Source organism: Macaca nemestrina, chromosome 1 (assembly GCF_043159975.1).
Source record: "Macaca nemestrina isolate mMacNem1 chromosome 1, mMacNem.hap1, whole genome shotgun sequence".
NCBI classification, from domain to species: domain Eukaryota; kingdom Metazoa; phylum Chordata; class Mammalia; order Primates; family Cercopithecidae; genus Macaca; species Macaca nemestrina.
This window is the reverse complement of record NC_092125.1, coordinates 25,245,337-25,264,197: the sequence shown is the minus strand read 5'-3', so window position 1 is coordinate 25,264,197 and position 18,861 is coordinate 25,245,337. Positions and strand designations below refer to the sequence as shown.

The window sequence follows — 18,861 nt, the reverse complement described above, 5'->3', positions numbered from 1 at the left end:
ATGTGTCAACTGTTATCTGTATTTCCTTGGATGTGAATTGGATTTATGTCCTTAACCAATTTATATATTAATGATACCCTTATTCTCATCCTTATCCTTAGAGAGATCCTCAAATTTTATAGAGTAAGCTTTGTCATATTAACGCAAACGCTTTTTCCAATTTGCTTTCTTTCTTTTATTTTTTAGTGTACATAAACCTTTAATTTGTCATTTGGGTTAGCTTTTAATTTTCCTTTCTAATATATCCTGTTACTTCAAATCTGAGAAAGCTTCACTTATTTCTAACATTGATAAAATTCCTTGTAATCTGCTAGCTTCTTCTATGTGTTGTTGAATATTTGATTATTTAAATCCATGTATAGTTTATTTTGGGACATGAGGATATAGTCTCTTTTTAAAAAGAAAATACTCAACTTTCTTATCACACAAACATAAGGTTATTCTGTTCTATTCACAAGCCCTGAGTGGAACACACCTCACTAGCGGGAGGTGCTGCCTCACTGCATCTTAGTTGCTCAGTTGACCCCTCCTGTGAACAGTAGCCCAGGTGAGCAATTATAAACCAGGATTACAGATAAAGTCTGTGGCTGTGAATTTTTCTTCTTCAAATTGAGATAAGTTATATAACCCTGACCTTTACCTTATGAGTCAAGGCTTCCTCCAAAGGAACTAACTGTCCCAGAAAACTACAGAATAAGCATTACACAGGCGACAACTGGAGTTAAGTTCCTCTCTTATCATCCTGTTTCAATGACAACAACAAAGTTCATTTCTATGTTATGCTGACACTGCGTAATTTTCAACCTGACCATTCTGGAGTACCCAAAACCACCAACAACCATAGTAGACTCCCATGTGGCTGTACACTTCTCACAGCGAAACTGGTTGACAGTTAGAGGTGAGTCTTAACTATCACATTGTTACTTCATCTCCGGGGTTGAAGTAGCCCCATTCTCAAATAATAAAGGACTAAAAATAGCTTGGGTACCTTTAGATGGGGTGGTTACAGATAAGTTACCCCAACTCCAGAAACCTCAGGCTGGACTGGGCCAGATCTAGAAATGGCAGAGTAGAATTCAGTGAGCAGCAGTCAGGATGAAGCCACAACAGCCCTGCCACCATATGCAGAGCATGCAGGCCAGGAAGGAGTCTCTGATATAGACTTTTTTCAAAAAGCCCAACCTCACTCTCTACATACAGTCATACAACTGCTACTAATTGCAGTAGCAGTTACTATATAGATAGTAGTAGATACAGAACATTCTCATCACTCCCAAAAGTTCCCTTGTTCCCTTTGTAGTTAATCCCCATCATTAGCCCCCAGTCCTTGGCAACCATTAATATGTTTTATGTACCTTACTTTTGTGTTTTCTAAAACGCCATGTGCATTGAATTATACTCTATGCAGTCTTTTATGTCTTCTTTCATGTAGTATAATGCTTTTGAGATTCACAGGAGCTGCATGTATCAGAATCACTTTTTTTTTTTTTATTGCTAAGTAGCATTCCATCATATGGATATGCGTAAAGCTTATGTTACCTAGTCACCAGCTGATGTATGTTTAGGTTGTTTCCAGTTCGAGGTGAATAAAGCTGCTATAAACATTCACGTACAAGTCTTTGTGTGGACGTATGCTTTCATTTCTAGGGATAGAACTGCTGGGTCACGAGGTACATGGACATTTAATTTTATAAGATACTGCCAGCCTGGTGCAGTGGCTCACACCTGTCATCTCAACACTTTGGGAGGACAAGACAGGCAGATTGCTTGAGCCCAGGAGTTCAAGACCAGCCTAGGCAACATGGCAAAACCTCACCTCTACAAAAAATAGCTGGGCGTGGTGGTGTACGCCTGTAGTACCAGTTACTCAGGAAGCTGATGTAGGAGGATCACTTGAGCTTAGGAGGTCACGCTGCTAGAGTGGGCTGTGATTGTGCCACTGCACTCCAGCCTGGGTGACAGAGTAAGACCTTGCCTCCCCCTCACCCCCAAAAAAAGACACTGCCAAAATAATTTCCAAAGTTGTGTGTACCATTTTGCAACACCACTAAGCAATGCATGAGAACTCTAGTTGCTTTATCTTCTTGCCAACACTTCGTTTTGTCATAGCCTTTTAAATTTTGCTTATTCTAGTGAGTGTGTAGTGATATTTCATTTAAATTTTCCTGATGACCAACGGTTTTTGAGCATCTTTTCATATGCCTGCTGGACATTCACATGTCTTCTTTGGTGAAGTATCTCCAAATTTTTTGCTGCCCATTCCCTTAAATCAGATTGTCTTATTATTAACTTGAATGAGTTCTTTAGACATTCTGAACACAAATCTTTTATCAGATATGTTTCATAAAAATATTTTCTCCCCATCTGTGGTTTTCTTTTCATTCACTTGAGAGAAGCTTTTAATTTTTATGAAATTAAATTTATCAGTTTTTTATTTTATGGTGCTTTTTGTGTCCTATTTAAGAAATCCTTGGGTTAGGCAAGGACACAAAGATTTTTTTCCAAGTTTTTTTCTGTAAGTTTAGGTCTACACCCATCAAACAAATCTTTGTATATGGTGTGAAATAATAGTCAAGGTTTCCCACCCCCCCCCCCTTGTTTCTGCAGCATTTTTTAAAATGACTTTTTTTTTTCCCACTGAAATTCTTTGGTACCTTTGGCAAATCAGTTGGCCATATACGTGTGGGTCTACTGGACCTTCTATTCTGTTCCACTGGTCTCTATTTCTATCCATATGCCAGTATTACACTGTCTTCATTACTGGAGTTTTATAATTATTCTTGACATCAGGTAGTCCTTCAATTTTCTTCTCAAAGTCGTTTGGTGTGTTTTCTACAGTTCTATACAAATGTTAGAAACAGTATGCAAATTTCTACGAAAAAAGGCTGCTAGGTATTGGTTGAGTCTGTGTTAAATCTAGAGGTCAATTTGGGAAAACCTGACTTAAGTCTTCTGATTCATGAACACATTACTTCTTTCTATTTTATAGGTCTTTAATTTTATGCAGTAATGTTCTACAGTTTTCAACGTATAGGCCTTACAAATATTTTGTTAAGTTTATCCCTAAGTACTGTAAATTTCTTTTTCTAAATTTCAATTTCCAAATGCTCACTGCTAGTGTATCGAAATGTAAATGATTTTTATGTATTGACTTTGTATCATACTTGCTAAGCTCACTTATTCCAGTAGCTTTCTTTGGTAGATTCCTTAGGATTTTCTAAATAGACAATCATGTCATCTAGCAGCTCAGACAGTTTTACTTCTTCCTTTCTAATCTATGTCATTTATTAATATTTCATTTTATTGTCTTATTGCATTACTAGCACCTTCAGTATAATGTGGAATAAAAGCGGCAACTGGTCACTTTGTCTTGTTTCTGATCTTAGGGGAAAGTATTCAGTTTTTCGTTAGGTATGATATTGGTTTTTTTTCTTTTTTTTTTTGTACATGCTGTATACCAGGCTAAGAAAGTTACCCTCTATATCTAGTTTGCAAGAGTTCTTATCATAAATGGATGCTGAATTCTGTCACATCTGGTAATGTGTTAGTATTAAGTGATAACTTCCGTACTGCAGACAAAGAAAGTCCGAGCTAGGAAATTCAGGATCAGCCAGTCCAGTCACCTAATTTATAGATGAGAAGACTGAGGTCCAGAGAGGTAAAGTGACATGTTCAAAGCAACAGCTAGATAAGAAGTGGAACTAGGTCTATAATTTAAACCTCTTTATGCCTAAGATTTGTTTTTATATAATTATAGTGTTTATATGGTCTAGTAGAAATGAGTTAAAGAGCCATAAAAGCATTGAGAAAAAAGAAAATACAGAGATCAAAATTTCTTTGCACTTTCTGAGAAAGAGTAAAGGGTAACAATGGATTTTAACTGAGGCTAACTAGGTTTCCAGTTTAAGTGGTAATATCTACTGCCAAGTATGGTGAGGGGAGATGTCACATGGCTATAACTCATTACTCATTTACTGCTAACACAGTTATTCTTTATGAGCATAGACGAAAACAGAAACTCTGAAGATTTTCAAAGACTATATTGATTTGCTGGCATTGCTTTATTAAGCTGATTAAGCCTAGCTTGGATTTTCTGGTCAGTTTTCAAAGACTGAATTATTAGATTTATTAGATTTAAAAAAAATTAAAAGTCCAAATATCTCCCCAGACAACATGATAAGAGAAAGCGGCCCCCATAGAAGAAAACTGACCTGGGAGGTGAGGGTGATGCTTGGTTGCGACTGTAGGAGGTTGGCTTGGCTTTGCTGAGGTAGTTGCGTTAGAAGATTTTGCGCTTGCAGGAGACCTGTAGAAGAAAAACATGTTATCCAGAAACATTAAAGATTTCTTTGAACACATGGCAAAAGAAAGGAAGAATTAGAAAATGAGCTGAAAATTTTCAGTTGATCTCTGGTAGTGTTACTGGTATCAAAACTCTTATTTATCTTATTTGCCTTACATTCAATCTTGTTTTACAATTTGGAAGAGAAGATATAAAACATTAAATTAAAACTGGTATGTCTTTAGCATAATCCGAATAAGCTCTGTGATAGGTCAATCCTTTATTTTAGGAAAGAGTGGGATGAAAGTAAAAAACTACTCTAGATAGAAAGAGTTGGAAATTCCAAAAAGAGCTCAACTTCTTAACCTAGAATCCATTAGAAACTGCCAGCATATGTTGGACCAGAGGAAAAGAAGCATTTCAAGTTCTCTTTATCAAACATTTGTCTGTTGGTGATAATAAAGTTGAAATGTAAAATATTCTATTAATATCTGCACTAACACTGAACTATCTTAGTTTCAAACAATTGATAATGTAATGCCACCAATGCTTCATAATGACAAACTGACATTCAAAGGAGAAATACAAACTCTCTGTTTGTAGAAGATGCTCAATTACTCGAATACATACATGGCTTTTTATTTTCAGAACCTGATAGAGGACCAACCCAGAATGTCTGTATTTAAGGATTTAACCCACAGAGTTTCAGATAAAATGCTGTTGCTAAAATACTAAATACAAGATTATGTTTGCTGTGATAACAGCAATGGTAGAAAGTATTCAACAAAGCACACCAAACAAAAGGGATTTTACCATTTTTTTTAACATGTGATAAGATTATCTGAGGCAACACCTTCCTAATTATGATTTCCTTAGGTTACTAAATTTGGATATATTAAATGTTGGAATATGTAGGACAAACAGCCAGAACACTTAAGCCTGCCAGAGATTAGCCACATAATTTGTCATTTATTTATAAGTAACTAAGCACTGCCTAAATTTAAGCTATCAAAAAATACTAATATTTATTTCATAATGTAGGTCACAAATAAGATAAATATATTAAATAGGTTTGAACTTTTCTAAAGAATCCTGACTTTTGCCGGTCCTGGGGCAAGTGAAATACATATTGAAGCAAATATGATTAAATAAAATTCAGTATATATTACTACAAACATTTCTTAAAAGGCAGGCTTATGGAAGTTTAAATGACCATCCTGCTTCCCCAAGTGTCTCCCTATAGTTCAATCTCCATATAATAGTTAGGGTGATCTTTATAATCATATCATTTCCCAATTAAAACGCTGTCATGGCCTTGTATTAGAATTAGAATAAAATCTATGCAGCCCTAGGTATCTGGCCCTGTCTAGCTCTCATGTCTCAACTTCTACCACTTCCTTTGACTCACTCAACTCCAGCTACTCTGGCTTTTCTTTTCCTAGATCAGGTCAAGCTGTTCCCATCTCAGGTGTTTTACATTTCTTTGCCTACAAGACTCTTCATTCAGATTCTAGGTGTGGTAACCTCCCCCTCATCCTTCCTCATCAGTTCCCAATTCAAATATTGCTTCTCCAGAGAGGCTTTTCCAGACCATACGCCCATTCTTCTTCAGGTTAACCATTACTAGATTATGATCTGCTACCTGACTAGTACTAATTGTTATCTAAACCATTTGTTTACATGTTTACTAGTTGACGTTTCTTAATGAGGGCAGAACCTGCATCTTGTTCAAAATACATCCCTAACTGTTAGAGCACTATATGACACAGCAGACACTCAACTAATTTTTTGAGTGAATTAATTAAAATATCAAACTTTACTGGTTTGTAAAATACTGAAGGGTAGTCTAGAGAAAAAAACAAAACTGTATTTTATGTTAACGATTAAAACTAATTAAGTAAAACTGTTTTGAAAAGGCTAAAGACTAAAGAATATTCAAAAACAATAATAAAAAATGAAAGAGAAGGCCAGGCATGGTGGCTCATGCATGTAATCCCAGCACTTTGGGAGGCCGAGGCGGGCAGATCACTTGAGGTCATGAATTCAAGACCAGCCTGGCCAACATGGTGAAACCCATCTCCACCAAAAATACAAAATTTAGCCGGGGGTGGTGGCACACACCTATAATCCCAGCTACTTGGGAGGTGAGGCAAGAGAATCGCTTGAACCCAGGAGGCAGAGGTGGTGGTGAGACAAGACTGGGTCACTGCACTCCAGCCTGGGTGAAAAAACGAGACTCCCTCTCAAATAAATAAAAAAAAAGAGTAGAGAGCACAAAGGTCAGAAATGAAGTCCCATTATTAAACATAGGCTATTTCAACATAGGAGTTTCTTTAAAGTTTAACAATGAAAGTTAGTTTAATCTGTAAGAGACAAAAGCAGATATGTAAACAAATTCAAACCTTACGTTTTACCCCCAAACAAGGTCAGCTGAAAAGGCTGAAAGGGCCCATAGAGGTTTAGAACTTTTAAAAAACCAATGCTTGGCCAGGCACCATGGCTCACGCCTGTAATCCCAGCACTTTTGGAGGCTGAGGCAGGTGGATCATGAGGTCAGGGGATGGAGACCATCCTGGCTAACACAGTGAAACCCCGTCTCTACTAAAAATACAAAAAAATTAGTCAGGTGTGGTGGCGGGCGCCTGTAGTCTCAGCTACTTGGGAGGCTGAGGCAGGAGAATCCTTCTAACCCTGGAGGCAGAGGTTGTGGTGAGCCGAGATCACGCCACTGCACTCCAGCCTGGGCGACACAGCGAGACTCTGTCTCAAAAACAAAAAACAAAAAACAAGAAACAATGCTTGCCACCTTCCCTTACCTAAACAACAAAAACCCAAACAAAACTCAAATGAACAGTTTTCTAACCAAGAACATTTCTTTGATTATTTTCATAATTAGTTGTGAGAGTAGATAGGGCGGAATAAGATCACCAATAAATTACGACTCAAGTTCAGTAGTCTGTCAGTAAGAATTTTCCCATGAAAAACAGTTGAGGAAAAGGCTTAGATTTCCCTTGCTTGAAATTAAATTCTAGACAGTTACAGTTATATAATCATAGCAATTATCTGTGCTATTTTCCCAATCTTATAAAAGTCTGGAAGTTGGGGGAGGGTTTAAAAACATATATATACCTTTGCAAATACCAAAAAATCAGAATGAACAGTCATTCATTATTTCTACTATCTTAATTTGAGACAAATAAAATTGAAATAAAATGAGGTCCCAGATTTGAAAAGGGAAAGACAATGCTCTTGGCTTTGCTGCAAGTGAATGAAGGCAATCTCATTCCATCTTAACAAATCTAACAAATCTAATAAACACACTTAGCATTGCCCTTCCTAAGTCTTTCTCATCTAGGTCACTTTCTCCTTCCCTCTTGGAATTTTCTTCCATTGCGACTACCACTCTCCACCAGTTTTTGACTTCTGAAAATGCAGTATCTTTTGAATCTACTTAATCCTTTATACCTAAAAGGTTGGTTTCACCAAGGCTCTTCTAATACTACATATATTATATTTCCTCTGAACCTATCAACCCTCGTAGTTTCCTAAAAACCCAGGCATTATACCTAGATACCTCTTTCCTATCATTAATCAAATATAACTGGCCACCAGGTCCTGTCCCCTCTACCTTCTTATTTACCAGTTTTTCCTACCCAAGTTTCAACACGAACTTTATTAAATACAAACTTGGAAATGCCACTTTTCTGATTAAATCTGTGGTTTAGCAAAGTTTACAGAAGACTTTCGTACTGGAAGATATTGGGCCATTCACATTAGACTCCTCAAAGTGAGTCCAGATACAGTGGCTCATGCCTAGAAACTCAGCACTTTGGGAGGCTGATGCACGAGGATTGCTTGAACCCAGGAGTTCAAGATCAGTCTGGGCAACCGCAGCAAGACGTGTCTCTACAAAAAAAAAATTTTTTTTTTTTTTTTTTAAATTAGCTAGGTGAGAGAGTACACACCAGTCCCAGCTGCTCTGAAGGTTAAGGTGGGAGGACTGATTGATCCCAAGAGGCTGGGACTGCAGTGAGCCATGATTGTGGACTGCACTCCAGCCTGGTTGACAGAGCAAGACTGTCTCAAAAAAAAAATTGTCAAAATTAGCTGGGTGTGGTGGCGCATGCCTGTAATCCCAGCTACTTGGGAGGCTGAGGGAGAACTGCTTGAATCCGGGAGGCAGAGGTTGCAGTGAACCAAGATCATGCCATTGAACTCCATCTCAAAAACAAACAAACAAACCAAATAAAGCAAGAACGAGGAGCCTGTGAATCAATTTCCTATTTATTCCATCTCAAAAAAATAAAAAAAAAAAAAAGTGGTGGCTCATGCCTGTAATCCTGGCACTCTGGGAGGCTGAGGTGAGCAGATCACCTGAGGTCAGGAGTTTGAGACCAGCCTGGCCAACATGGTGAAACCCCATCTCTACTAAAAACCAAAACTTAGCCTGGGATAGTGGCAGGCGCGTATAATCCTAGCTATTCAGGAGGCCGAGACAGGAGACTCGCTTGAACCCAGGAGGTGGATGTTGCAGTGAGCTGAAATTGCACTGCTGCACTCCAGCCTGGGCAACGAGTGAAACTATGTCTCAAAAAAAAAAAAAAAAAAAAAAAAATTTAGCTGGGCATGGGGCGCATGTAATCCCAGCTACTTGGGAGGCTGAGGCAGGAGAATTGCTTGAACCCAGGAGGCGGAGGTTGCGGTGAGCTGAGATCGTGCCATTGCACTCCAGCCTGGGCAATAAGAGTGAAACTCCGTCTCTTAAAATCCCAAAAAACAAAAAACAAAACTCAAAAAATAACAGATGCTGGCAAGGTTGTGGAGAAAAGGGAACGCTTATACACTGCTGGTGGGAATGTAAATTAGTTAAGCCATTGTGGAAAGCAGTTTGGTGATTTCTCAAATAACTTAGAATTGCCATTTGATAGAGCAATCCCATTATTGGATATATACCCAAAGTAATATAAATTTTTCTGCCATAAAGACATACCCGTGCGTATATTCATTGCAGCACTATTCACAATAGCAAAGACATGGAATCAACCTAAATATCCATCAACACTAGACTGGATTTAAAAAAATGTGGTGCATATACACAATGGAATACTACACAGCCATAAAAACTTTGAGTACCTGCGGACACAAAGAAGGGAACAACAGACACCAGGGTCTACCTGAGGGTAGAGGGTGGGAGGAGGGTGAGAACTGAAAAAACTACCTATCAGGTATTATATGCTTATTACCTGGGTGATGAAAAAATCTGTACACCAAATCCCTATGACATGTAATTTATCTATGTAACAAACCTGAGTGTAACCCTGAACCTAAAAGTTTAAAAATAAGAATAAAAATAATTGGGGGGTTGGGGTTAGGGCTCAGGAAACTTTTCTAATCCCTCAAGTGACTTTTTTTTTTTTTTTTTTGAGACGGAGTCTCTCTCTGTTGCCCAGGCTGGAGTACAGTGGTTCGATCTTGGCTCACTGCAAGCTTCGCCTCCTGGGTTCACGCCATTCTCCTGCCTCAGTCTCCTGAGTAGCTGGGACTACAGGCACCTGCCACCACGCCCGGCTAATTTTTTTGTATTTTTAGTAGAGATGGGGCTTCATCGTGTTAGCCAGGATGGTCTCAATCTCCTGACCTCATGATCTGCCTGTCTTGGCCTCACAAAGTGCTAGGATTACAGGTATGAGCTACCACGCCTGGCCACCAAGTGACTCTTAAATATATCAATCTTAGGAAGCACTAAGCTATAGGATTTAAGGTCAAACTCCTGGAAACTTATCTAAGGTTCTTTAATGATCTGGTCTCTGCTAATCTTTCTGAGCTCAAATTTCACTATTACCTGTATATGCAAACTTCTTCTGCCATTGTAAGGCACTACTTATAGTTCTCTAACACAGCTTATTGATTTTTCCCCCATGTTTCTAAGCTTTGCAAATGCTGTTCATTTTCCAAGACTGACATTCTCCCTTTTGTAAGCCTATGAATGCATTTTCCCAAATTCACTGTGAAGACTTATCTGAGCACAAAGTTACAGGGGTCTCTTTGCTTGGTTCCCATAGCATTCTGTGCATATCAAGTCTAACACAATTTAGGTCTGTTTCCCTGTCACCAAATTGTGAACTCTCTGCAAGTAAACACTGAATTACTCATCTTTGAACCCTGAACATATGCTAGAATAATTATTTCACGACAAAAGACTTTGGAATGAATAAGAAGAAAAAAGGCAAAAGAAAAAAAAAACCCACTTAGAAATAATAAAGAATCAGTAGTGATGCACTAATGTTCCTTGGGTTGAAGCCTTGATACTCTCAACACTCTCCACCCTGATTACATTAACCGACTTACACACGATTGGTTGTTTGATATATTAATTATATAATATTTACCACTCAAAGGACTCAAAGATGTTTTTTATAACTCACAAAATTTGTAGTTTCTATTATAAGCCTTTCCTCCTTAAATTAAAAAACAATGGTTAGAAGCACATACTTTCAATACTCAGTCTATATTCTTTGAATACACTTCCATGAAAAACAATTAAAACACTAGCAGCAACTTATCCAATTTATGTTTGGCATGTTGAATAATTTCACTTAGACTTTTGGCCAAACTCTTGGTTCTTCCTTAGTGATTAAGCAGATGAATGGCAGTTCAGGACAACCTTCAATAATGTGGTATTTATGACCAAAAAATATATATATATATTTTTCTTAAACAAAAGTTTATAATCAACCAAAATTTAATAAAAAACATTGTTCTAATAGTTTCAGGGCCAAAATGACAGTAGTTCATGCATGTGTAACATTCAGTGAACAGCCTTGGTATATCACTAATTAGCTCTGAGGAGGAGCTCACCCTGCTGGCCCTGGGGCGTCTGTGAGATGATAAACTGCGCTGGCTGCAAATTGGTGGTTGGATGCACCAACACAAACTGTTGCAGGTTGAGATTCTGCTGTTGAAGCTGTTGCAGTTGTTGAAGATCCTGAAAAATTGGAATTAAAACATGGATTGGAGATTCTGAAATAAAAGTTCACTTAATTATAAGGCTTCCAGCTGATGATTTCTGTCACCTCCAAATAAAGAAAAGTAAATACTTGGCATGCTTTCATATTCCAAACAGGGTATGCTGTGTGTGTGCTTGACAAAGCATGTGAAGCAACCTGGAGCCTCTGCAACTTACTTACTATTTTTGTGGACTGACATATATTGTTATGATAAGCCTAATTTTCAAAGGTTCTTTAAAATTCCCTCAGAACAAATATACTTCTGTTTTTTATCACATAAAGACTAGTTTTAAAAATCAAGTGAGAAAATAGTTTTTAAATATTTGATATTCTCTTAAATAAAAATTACTCACATTATATCTGAATTTCCATCAATAAAAGGCCTATAATGACTTATGACATTTGACAACAGCTTATCTAACTTAACTGAAAAAATCAGTATTCAATTTTTTTGCCCTTTTCCACATGTTCTAAAGTATTCAATTTTTTAAAACAAAAAATAGCTATCCATATAAAAATTTGATCCCTAACAACAATAGCACCTTACATTGGCCTACTATTTTATAATTTTCAAAGTGTTTCATGTACGTTATCTTATTTAGACTAATGTTCATATAAGGTCTCACAGCTGGCACTAAAAACATTTATCTGGTGATGAGAAAGTGGCCAAAATCAAAACATTATCTTGATAAAGACTGTATAAAGACTAGTCTGATATCTCTACTCTTATAGTTAGTTCTTTTTAAATGGTTAGTCAAACTCTTGCTACAAGTTAAGTCCATTTCTGAGTCTTTTCTGACAGGCATAAAGACAGCTGTCTAACAATTAGACCCATAACTCTTCATATATTTTACTGATACAACTACTTATACCTTTTTCCTCTTCCTGAGATAAAAGATTTTATTTATTTTCCTCCTTGGTACTATTGTGTATGCTTCTTAAATAAAATTTTTTTTTTTTTGAGATGGAGTCTCACTCTGTCACCCAGGCTGGAGCGTAGTGGCGCGATCTCGGCTCACTGCAAGCTCCGCCTCCTGGGTTCATGCCATTCTCCTGCCTCAGCCTCCTGAGTAGCTGGAACTACAGGTGCCTGCCTCCACGCCCGGCTAGTTTTTTATATTTTTAGTAGAGACGGGGTTTCATTGTGTTAGCCACGATGGTCTCGATCTCCTGACCTCGAGATCTGCCGGCCTCAGCCTCCCAAAGTGCTGGGATTACAGGTGTGAGGCACCATGTCCAGCGCTTCTTAAATAAATTTTTATTATCTCTAGATACTTTGCCCTAAAATGTGAAAACTGAAACCAAACAACATTCTAATGCAATCATGTTCTCCACAATGTTAATCACTCCATAGCAGAGATTACTCACTGTTTCTCTGATACATGGGTGGCAACATTCACCGCAGAGCACATGAAAAAAATTCATGTCTGCTGTAATTAGCTAATTAAAATAAATACAGTAATCCCCTGCTTCAAAAATATGCCAGCTAATTATTCAAGAATTGTCAATATAAATAGTTATTCAAATAATCAGCTATATGTTTATAATATCAACTACAATAAGCAAACAAACATTATTTCTAATTCAGTGGTAAGGAAGGGTACCACTTACCTCACTGATCCAGAGCTCCTCAGGCAGTTAAGGCCCCACACTAACAATCAAAAAGTTAATTTAACATTAAATAAAACCTGCCACTTTATTCCTCACTTGCTGCTCCCGCTATTGGAGTTCCTTACTCACCTGTGCGATCTGTATGGGCTGAGACAGGGGGATCTGCGTCATGGGCGTGGCAGCAGAGGCGGAGATGGTGGCCCCAGCAGCACTGTGCTGCTGGCTGGCGGAGTGCTGCTGCACTGCAGCGGCCAGCAGCTGTGCCTGTGCCTGTGCCTGCTGGAGTAGTAACTGTTGCTGGGCAGGCGTCAAAGTAAGCTAAACAAAATCAGAACACATAATGGGAAAGTGTTGAAGGAGAAAGTCTCCCAATGCGAGTCAACTGCTTTGTAATAGGTAACTCAAATGATATTAGTCCCCAGTGACCCCACTTCACATGCTTAGCAGACAGCTAAAATGTTCATCAGTGATCAAACTACCATTACTAGCAGAACATTTAAATTAAAATGGTGGTCCCCACTCTGGACTTAATCATTCAAGCTTGTCCAGGGCCCTAGGGTTTGGTCAAGAAGTAATTAACTAGTAAGCAAGAAAAAAAAAAAAAAAAAAAAAGAATCACCGCTGACAGGATATGAAAAGAAATTTACACCCAACCCAACAGCAAGTGATTAGTCAGATGAATGAGGAACAAGGATGCTGGATATAACCAAGGAAAGAACTGATAAGGCCCAGCTGCTTCCTATTAGCATGAATCCCTGCCATATTCCATCATTTCCATTAAGTCCAAAGATATGACTAAAGAATATGAGCTCCATTTGTTTCTTTTACAAGTCTCCCTACAGGCCCCTCCCTAATACAATCTTTTCTGTTATTGAAAGCATTGAGTCTCTGCAACTTTACATCTCCTTCCCAACACATTATCTCTATGAAACAGGTGGTGATAGCTGTTCTCTTTACATGCAAATGAACCCGAATGCCCAGGTTTAATAGAAGCTCCAGCCACAGGAACTTAGAATCCCAACTCCCTCTTACTATTGTAGACACTAGTCACCAAAACAAGACCCAAATAGTAAAGTAGGAAATGTATTTACAGCATATTTAAACTTGCTTTCATAATGCAACTTATTTCAAACACACTTAAATCATAGTAAGTGTGTTCTACTTTTCTTTTGGTGACATGTTCTGATTGATCAAATAAGATGGAACCATAATTTTCTGAAGTATATGTACAGTCACTTAGTGCCACAACCTCCTCTAAAAGAATTCAAACACAATTTGTGCATTAGAAACATAAGGCTCAAAACCAAACCATTCAAAAACTCAAAACCCTTTAAGGGATATGTGTATATATAAAGTATAGATATATCTTTAATTTTTATATAACATATATACATACATACATCTTTACTGATGGGATTTTTGTAAACAATTTTGCAACAGTTCTTAAAACAGTTGTCCACTGACAAAATACACAACTGGAAAAAAAAAAAAAAAAAAAAGAAACAGAAAAAAAAAAACCCAGAAAATTCTTGGGAGTTAATGCGATGTGAATTGAATAATAACTATTCCTTACTATTGCCCTAAACCAATCCCCACAAAGATAATTTAATACACAAATTTTCAACATTGGAAAAATATTTTGAATGGTGCCTTAGAGAAAAGACAGCTGAAAACTTAAAAGCTTAATATAGTCACACAGGTCAATTTATTAACAATAAAAAATAAATGACAGACCTCAGCCTTTTGGCTAAGATCAAGAATAAAAATAAACAACATTTGTTGAATGCTACATGCAAAGCACTGTTCTATAAGCTTTATAGTATTATCTCCAATCTTCACAACATAATGTAAGATGGGTATTATTAGTATCTCCATTTAACAGAAGGAAAACTGAGGTAGAGGAAAATGAAGTAATTAGGCACACGGTAAGTTGCAGAGTTAGGATATGAAGCCACATGTTTTATTTTAGACCATTACACAGTAACTTAAAGAAAAAAGTTTTTCTTTTGCAGGTACTAATCCATTCTTTAACTTCTACCCTGCAGTGATGTCTTAACGCCAAATGGACAACTGCCATTTTCAGTGTAATGATCTCAACTATATGATAATTACTCCATTGCAAGATGAAGCAACACCTGAAACGCGGGTTTAATAAAGTTGTAATTTATCCAGAGCATCCACAATTCTAACAAGAGATATCCTGAAAACTTATGACAAAGATAATTCCTTTTTCAGAGCTACGTACAGTGTAGGAAGTTCCTTAAAGACACAATAGTGCCAGGCATAGCCATGTTACTGCCAGCTATGGTGAAAAATTCTAATCAGATATTGGCCAATGGCAGTTCTGACACAGAAAAAGTTTATTATAATTCTCTCAGTGAACACTTACCCCAGTTATCTGTCCTCCAGCTAGCATAAGCTGGGTCTGGGGAATGGCTGCCTGCACTGAAGGCTGCTGGGAAGGCTGGCTTGGCTGCTGTGAATCCCCCGAGTCTTCATTAGATTTAGACTGAGGTGGAGTGGGGTAGGAAATAAAAGATTGCAAACAGTTGATTAAAAGAAATGTACTTAAAACCCCATCTTTTAGGAATTCTTTAAACCATGGACTTACTCAGTCATGAGTTCTGGTTTACCTCCTTTCTTTTCTTTGTATCTTCCTAGTTTCACATACTAAGTTTTTAGACTTTTTAATTTCAATGCCAGCAAAGCTGCTACTATAATTTTTAAAAATAAATAGTCATCCCCCACCAATTTATAGATTATTTTTCATAGCCCCCAGTTCCTCAACTCTAGAAATAGGGGGTAAAGGGAAGAACACATTTTCAATTCACCTCTACATTAGACCTTCCATACCAATATTTTAACACACCTGGTGGTCAGTCTGAAACTTCTCCATATACCACCTCAGAGAATGATCGCTTGATCCACAGAACTTTCCACCTAATATTTTACAGAACGGTAAATCTAGCAACTCCCATCAACTAACACACAAGCTCAGAGAGAAAATGCTGCAGTCAAGAGAGAGGGGCATGAAGAGAAAATTTTATGGTAATTAAAACTGGTTATGCAAAGCATTAAAATTCTGCATAGATTTGCATATTTCCCACCACCTGTTTTAGGGACTGCAGCAAGGCTAATTAACATAAATGCTCTGATTAATTCTGCCAGTCATTGAGAGATAATTACAGTGCAGGACTGTAAACATTCTGCACTGGAGATACAGCCTGTTTGCCAACATCTCTCTAAGGGATGAAAGTTTACCATGGCAACCAAGGCAATTTTCCGCCTCCTCTCCCTCAGAAAGTAAAGTCATATTATCTCTTTTTCTTTTCTCTCCTTGTTCCCACGTGTTACTAGGTCCATATTCAACTGGGTTTCATGAAATGCTCAACCCAAGGTCTTTAGTCATTAGCAACACTGAAATCAATCTTCCATAATACTGTCTTTCTCTCTTGACTGCTAGTTACCTAAACACTATAATGAAAGGAACCAGCAGGTTGATAGAAATGTTAGAGAGCACTGCCTAACACTTGAACTTTGTATGTTTTGCCATATGGTTCAAAGAAGGAAAGTGGCCAGATTTGTTTTAACATTTTGACTGTCTGTCCACCAATATCTATGAACAGGTTTAATTACAATTATTAGAAACCTAATATTTTAGGGTGGAGAGGAACCCTGGCAATCTTATAAATGTCCCCACTTAAGTACAGATGAGAAAAACTGAACCCAAGGAGGTTATGTGACTTGCCAAAGGTCAGACAGCTAGTCAGTGGCAGAATGAGAATGCAAACCTGGTCAAACTGTTTTTGTGAACACTTTTGTGAACAGTCCAGTGTTCTTTCCTCTGCCCTATAAGGTCTCCCTAAGACATCAAAAATGATAAATAACAAGCCTTTTGGAAACAAACTGGCATTTAAGAGAACTTTCAGGCTGTGCGTTTAGGTATGTGTTATAGCAGTATAACTTAGAAACATTTTTACTGAACTTACACATAAAACTTGGAAAGCAGACTTTTCCTGTCCATCTCTCGTTCATGCACAGTAGCAGAATATAAAATTGATTTTCATTAATGGTAATAATTATCATTATTTGAATCTTCACGAGATTCACTAATTTTAAAAAGGTAATACTTCTAAGCATTTTCTATCATAAAATATATGCTCACTATAGAAAATTAGAAAAATTTAAGAAAAAATAAATAAAAGATTGATCCATAATCCCAGGTCCCAGTTTACCTGTACATTTAAAGACTGAGCAGCAGCCTGTAAACTTGTTCCAGCGAGTTGGACCTATAAGTAATCAGGGGAAATTCTAGTTTAATACTGTTGACATTCATCACAAGGGGTTGTCATCACTAAATATTTTAAGTCTACTATGTGTCACCGAGCTAGAACTGAGAAGACAAAGAGGTCTGTCTTACTGAGTTAAAACTTTATGAACAAGCTAAGTCCCTTCTCAACCCACCCTACCCCACTGCCACCGGTCCCACAGAAAAATGCTGTTAATCTTTTTTTGAAGACGTTTTCCCACACTAAATGAACACTATCAGCCATGCCACACTTGTATTGAATGTTCCTTATATAACATTCTGTTTGTATTCATAGAATGCTTAGATTCTAAAAATTTAATTAATCTTCCACATTGTGTTAAAGAACATATAATAAGCTATCTATATACATTATTTATTATTAGAAACAATCAGAACCATCTACTTATTTTAATTTCAAATGTCCCATGTATACGCCAGAGTAGAAATATATTTACACACCCACACAGCCCAGTCCTTAAAACATTTATAATCATAACTTAAAACTCTTAGCCGAAATAAGAAATCTATCCTATAAACCACACATAAATGTCTGTCAAAACATTTCATACATTCAGGAAGTTCAAATCATGGTTATGTGAAAATAAGGATACACATGGAATTAGAAAACCATAATTTGGCAACTATGATAAGAACTATGATTTAGGCAGAGTCATCAATGGATAACTGATGGGTGAGAAATCTGAGGAGTAACAGGATATTTACATATTCTCAACTATGTCTCCAATGATACTTAATACTTACAAAGGGTAAAATAGTGTCTTTTCATTGGAGAAACCTGGCAAATAATCAAGTGAGCACAAACAAGAGTCATCAGGAAGGAGACACATGCCTTCTGCTATGATGCACTGAGAGGAATACAGCATTGCTTATGCTGCATTCCTAACAAAAGTATAGAATCTGAATCTAATCACGATGAAAATCAGACAAACCCAAACTGAGAAACACTACAAAATAACTGGTGTATACTGCTGTCCTGAAACAAAGAAAGACTGAGAAGGGAGAAAGAGAATATAAACTAGGCTAGAATAAATGGAAAACTAAACTAGAATGGTGGCAGTGGGAATAAAAAGTAGGAAACATGCAAGTCTTTGCAATGTACTACATAAGGATCCTGCCTGGATTTAGATGAAAAGAAGAGAGTCATACATTATTCCAGGGTTCAAATCTGGGCAAATGGAAAATGTTAGTACCACTAACAGGGACAGAGAAGATAATGAGTTTCATTTTGTATATACCACATAGCATCAAGATGTCCTGAGATTAAATATAAATGTTGGTATGGAGCTCAGTAAAGAGTTAAGAGCTAAAATGCATTGACTACTATGTCCTTTATTTGAAACTGCTAGTCCTGTTAGTAGATGAGAACCCTCGAACACAAAAACAAAAAAAACCAAATCTGAAGACATATGTAGAACACATTTAAAATACAGTGTAATCAGGAGAGGCCTACCTGAAGAGATAATATGTTTAAGGCCTAAAGGCTAAGAAGTCAAAGAGCCCAAGGAAAGAGCTTCAGGTACAAAGATTTGAAGAAGATAAAAATTTTATGTGGTTTTTACTTATTATGTTTCAGGGTAAAAGTTTGTTGAGGAACGGGATATTTATACAGTCTTTAAAGTACTGCCTCACAG

At 37.2% G+C, this 18,861-nt stretch overlaps 1 protein-coding gene across 4 annotated transcripts in view; it reads right to left on the bottom strand.

Annotated features, from left to right (window-relative positions):
* LOC105492987 (POU class 2 homeobox 1) overlaps positions 1–18,861 on the bottom strand; it is a 184,715-nt gene that overhangs the window by 27,565 nt on the left and 138,289 nt on the right. For all 4 annotated transcript variants that reach the window (XM_011760385.3, XM_011760389.3, XM_011760386.3 and 1 more), the window contains 5 exons: positions 17,136–17,189; positions 15,290–15,409; positions 13,030–13,218; positions 11,141–11,267; positions 4,212–4,306 (listed from right to left, as the gene is read on the bottom strand). In XM_011760385.3, coding sequence (XP_011758687.2) covers positions 4,212–4,306; positions 11,141–11,267; positions 13,030–13,218; positions 15,290–15,409; positions 17,136–17,189 — 585 coding nt within the window. The remainder of the gene's footprint in view (positions 1–4,211; positions 4,307–11,140; positions 11,268–13,029; positions 13,219–15,289; positions 15,410–17,135; positions 17,190–18,861) is intronic.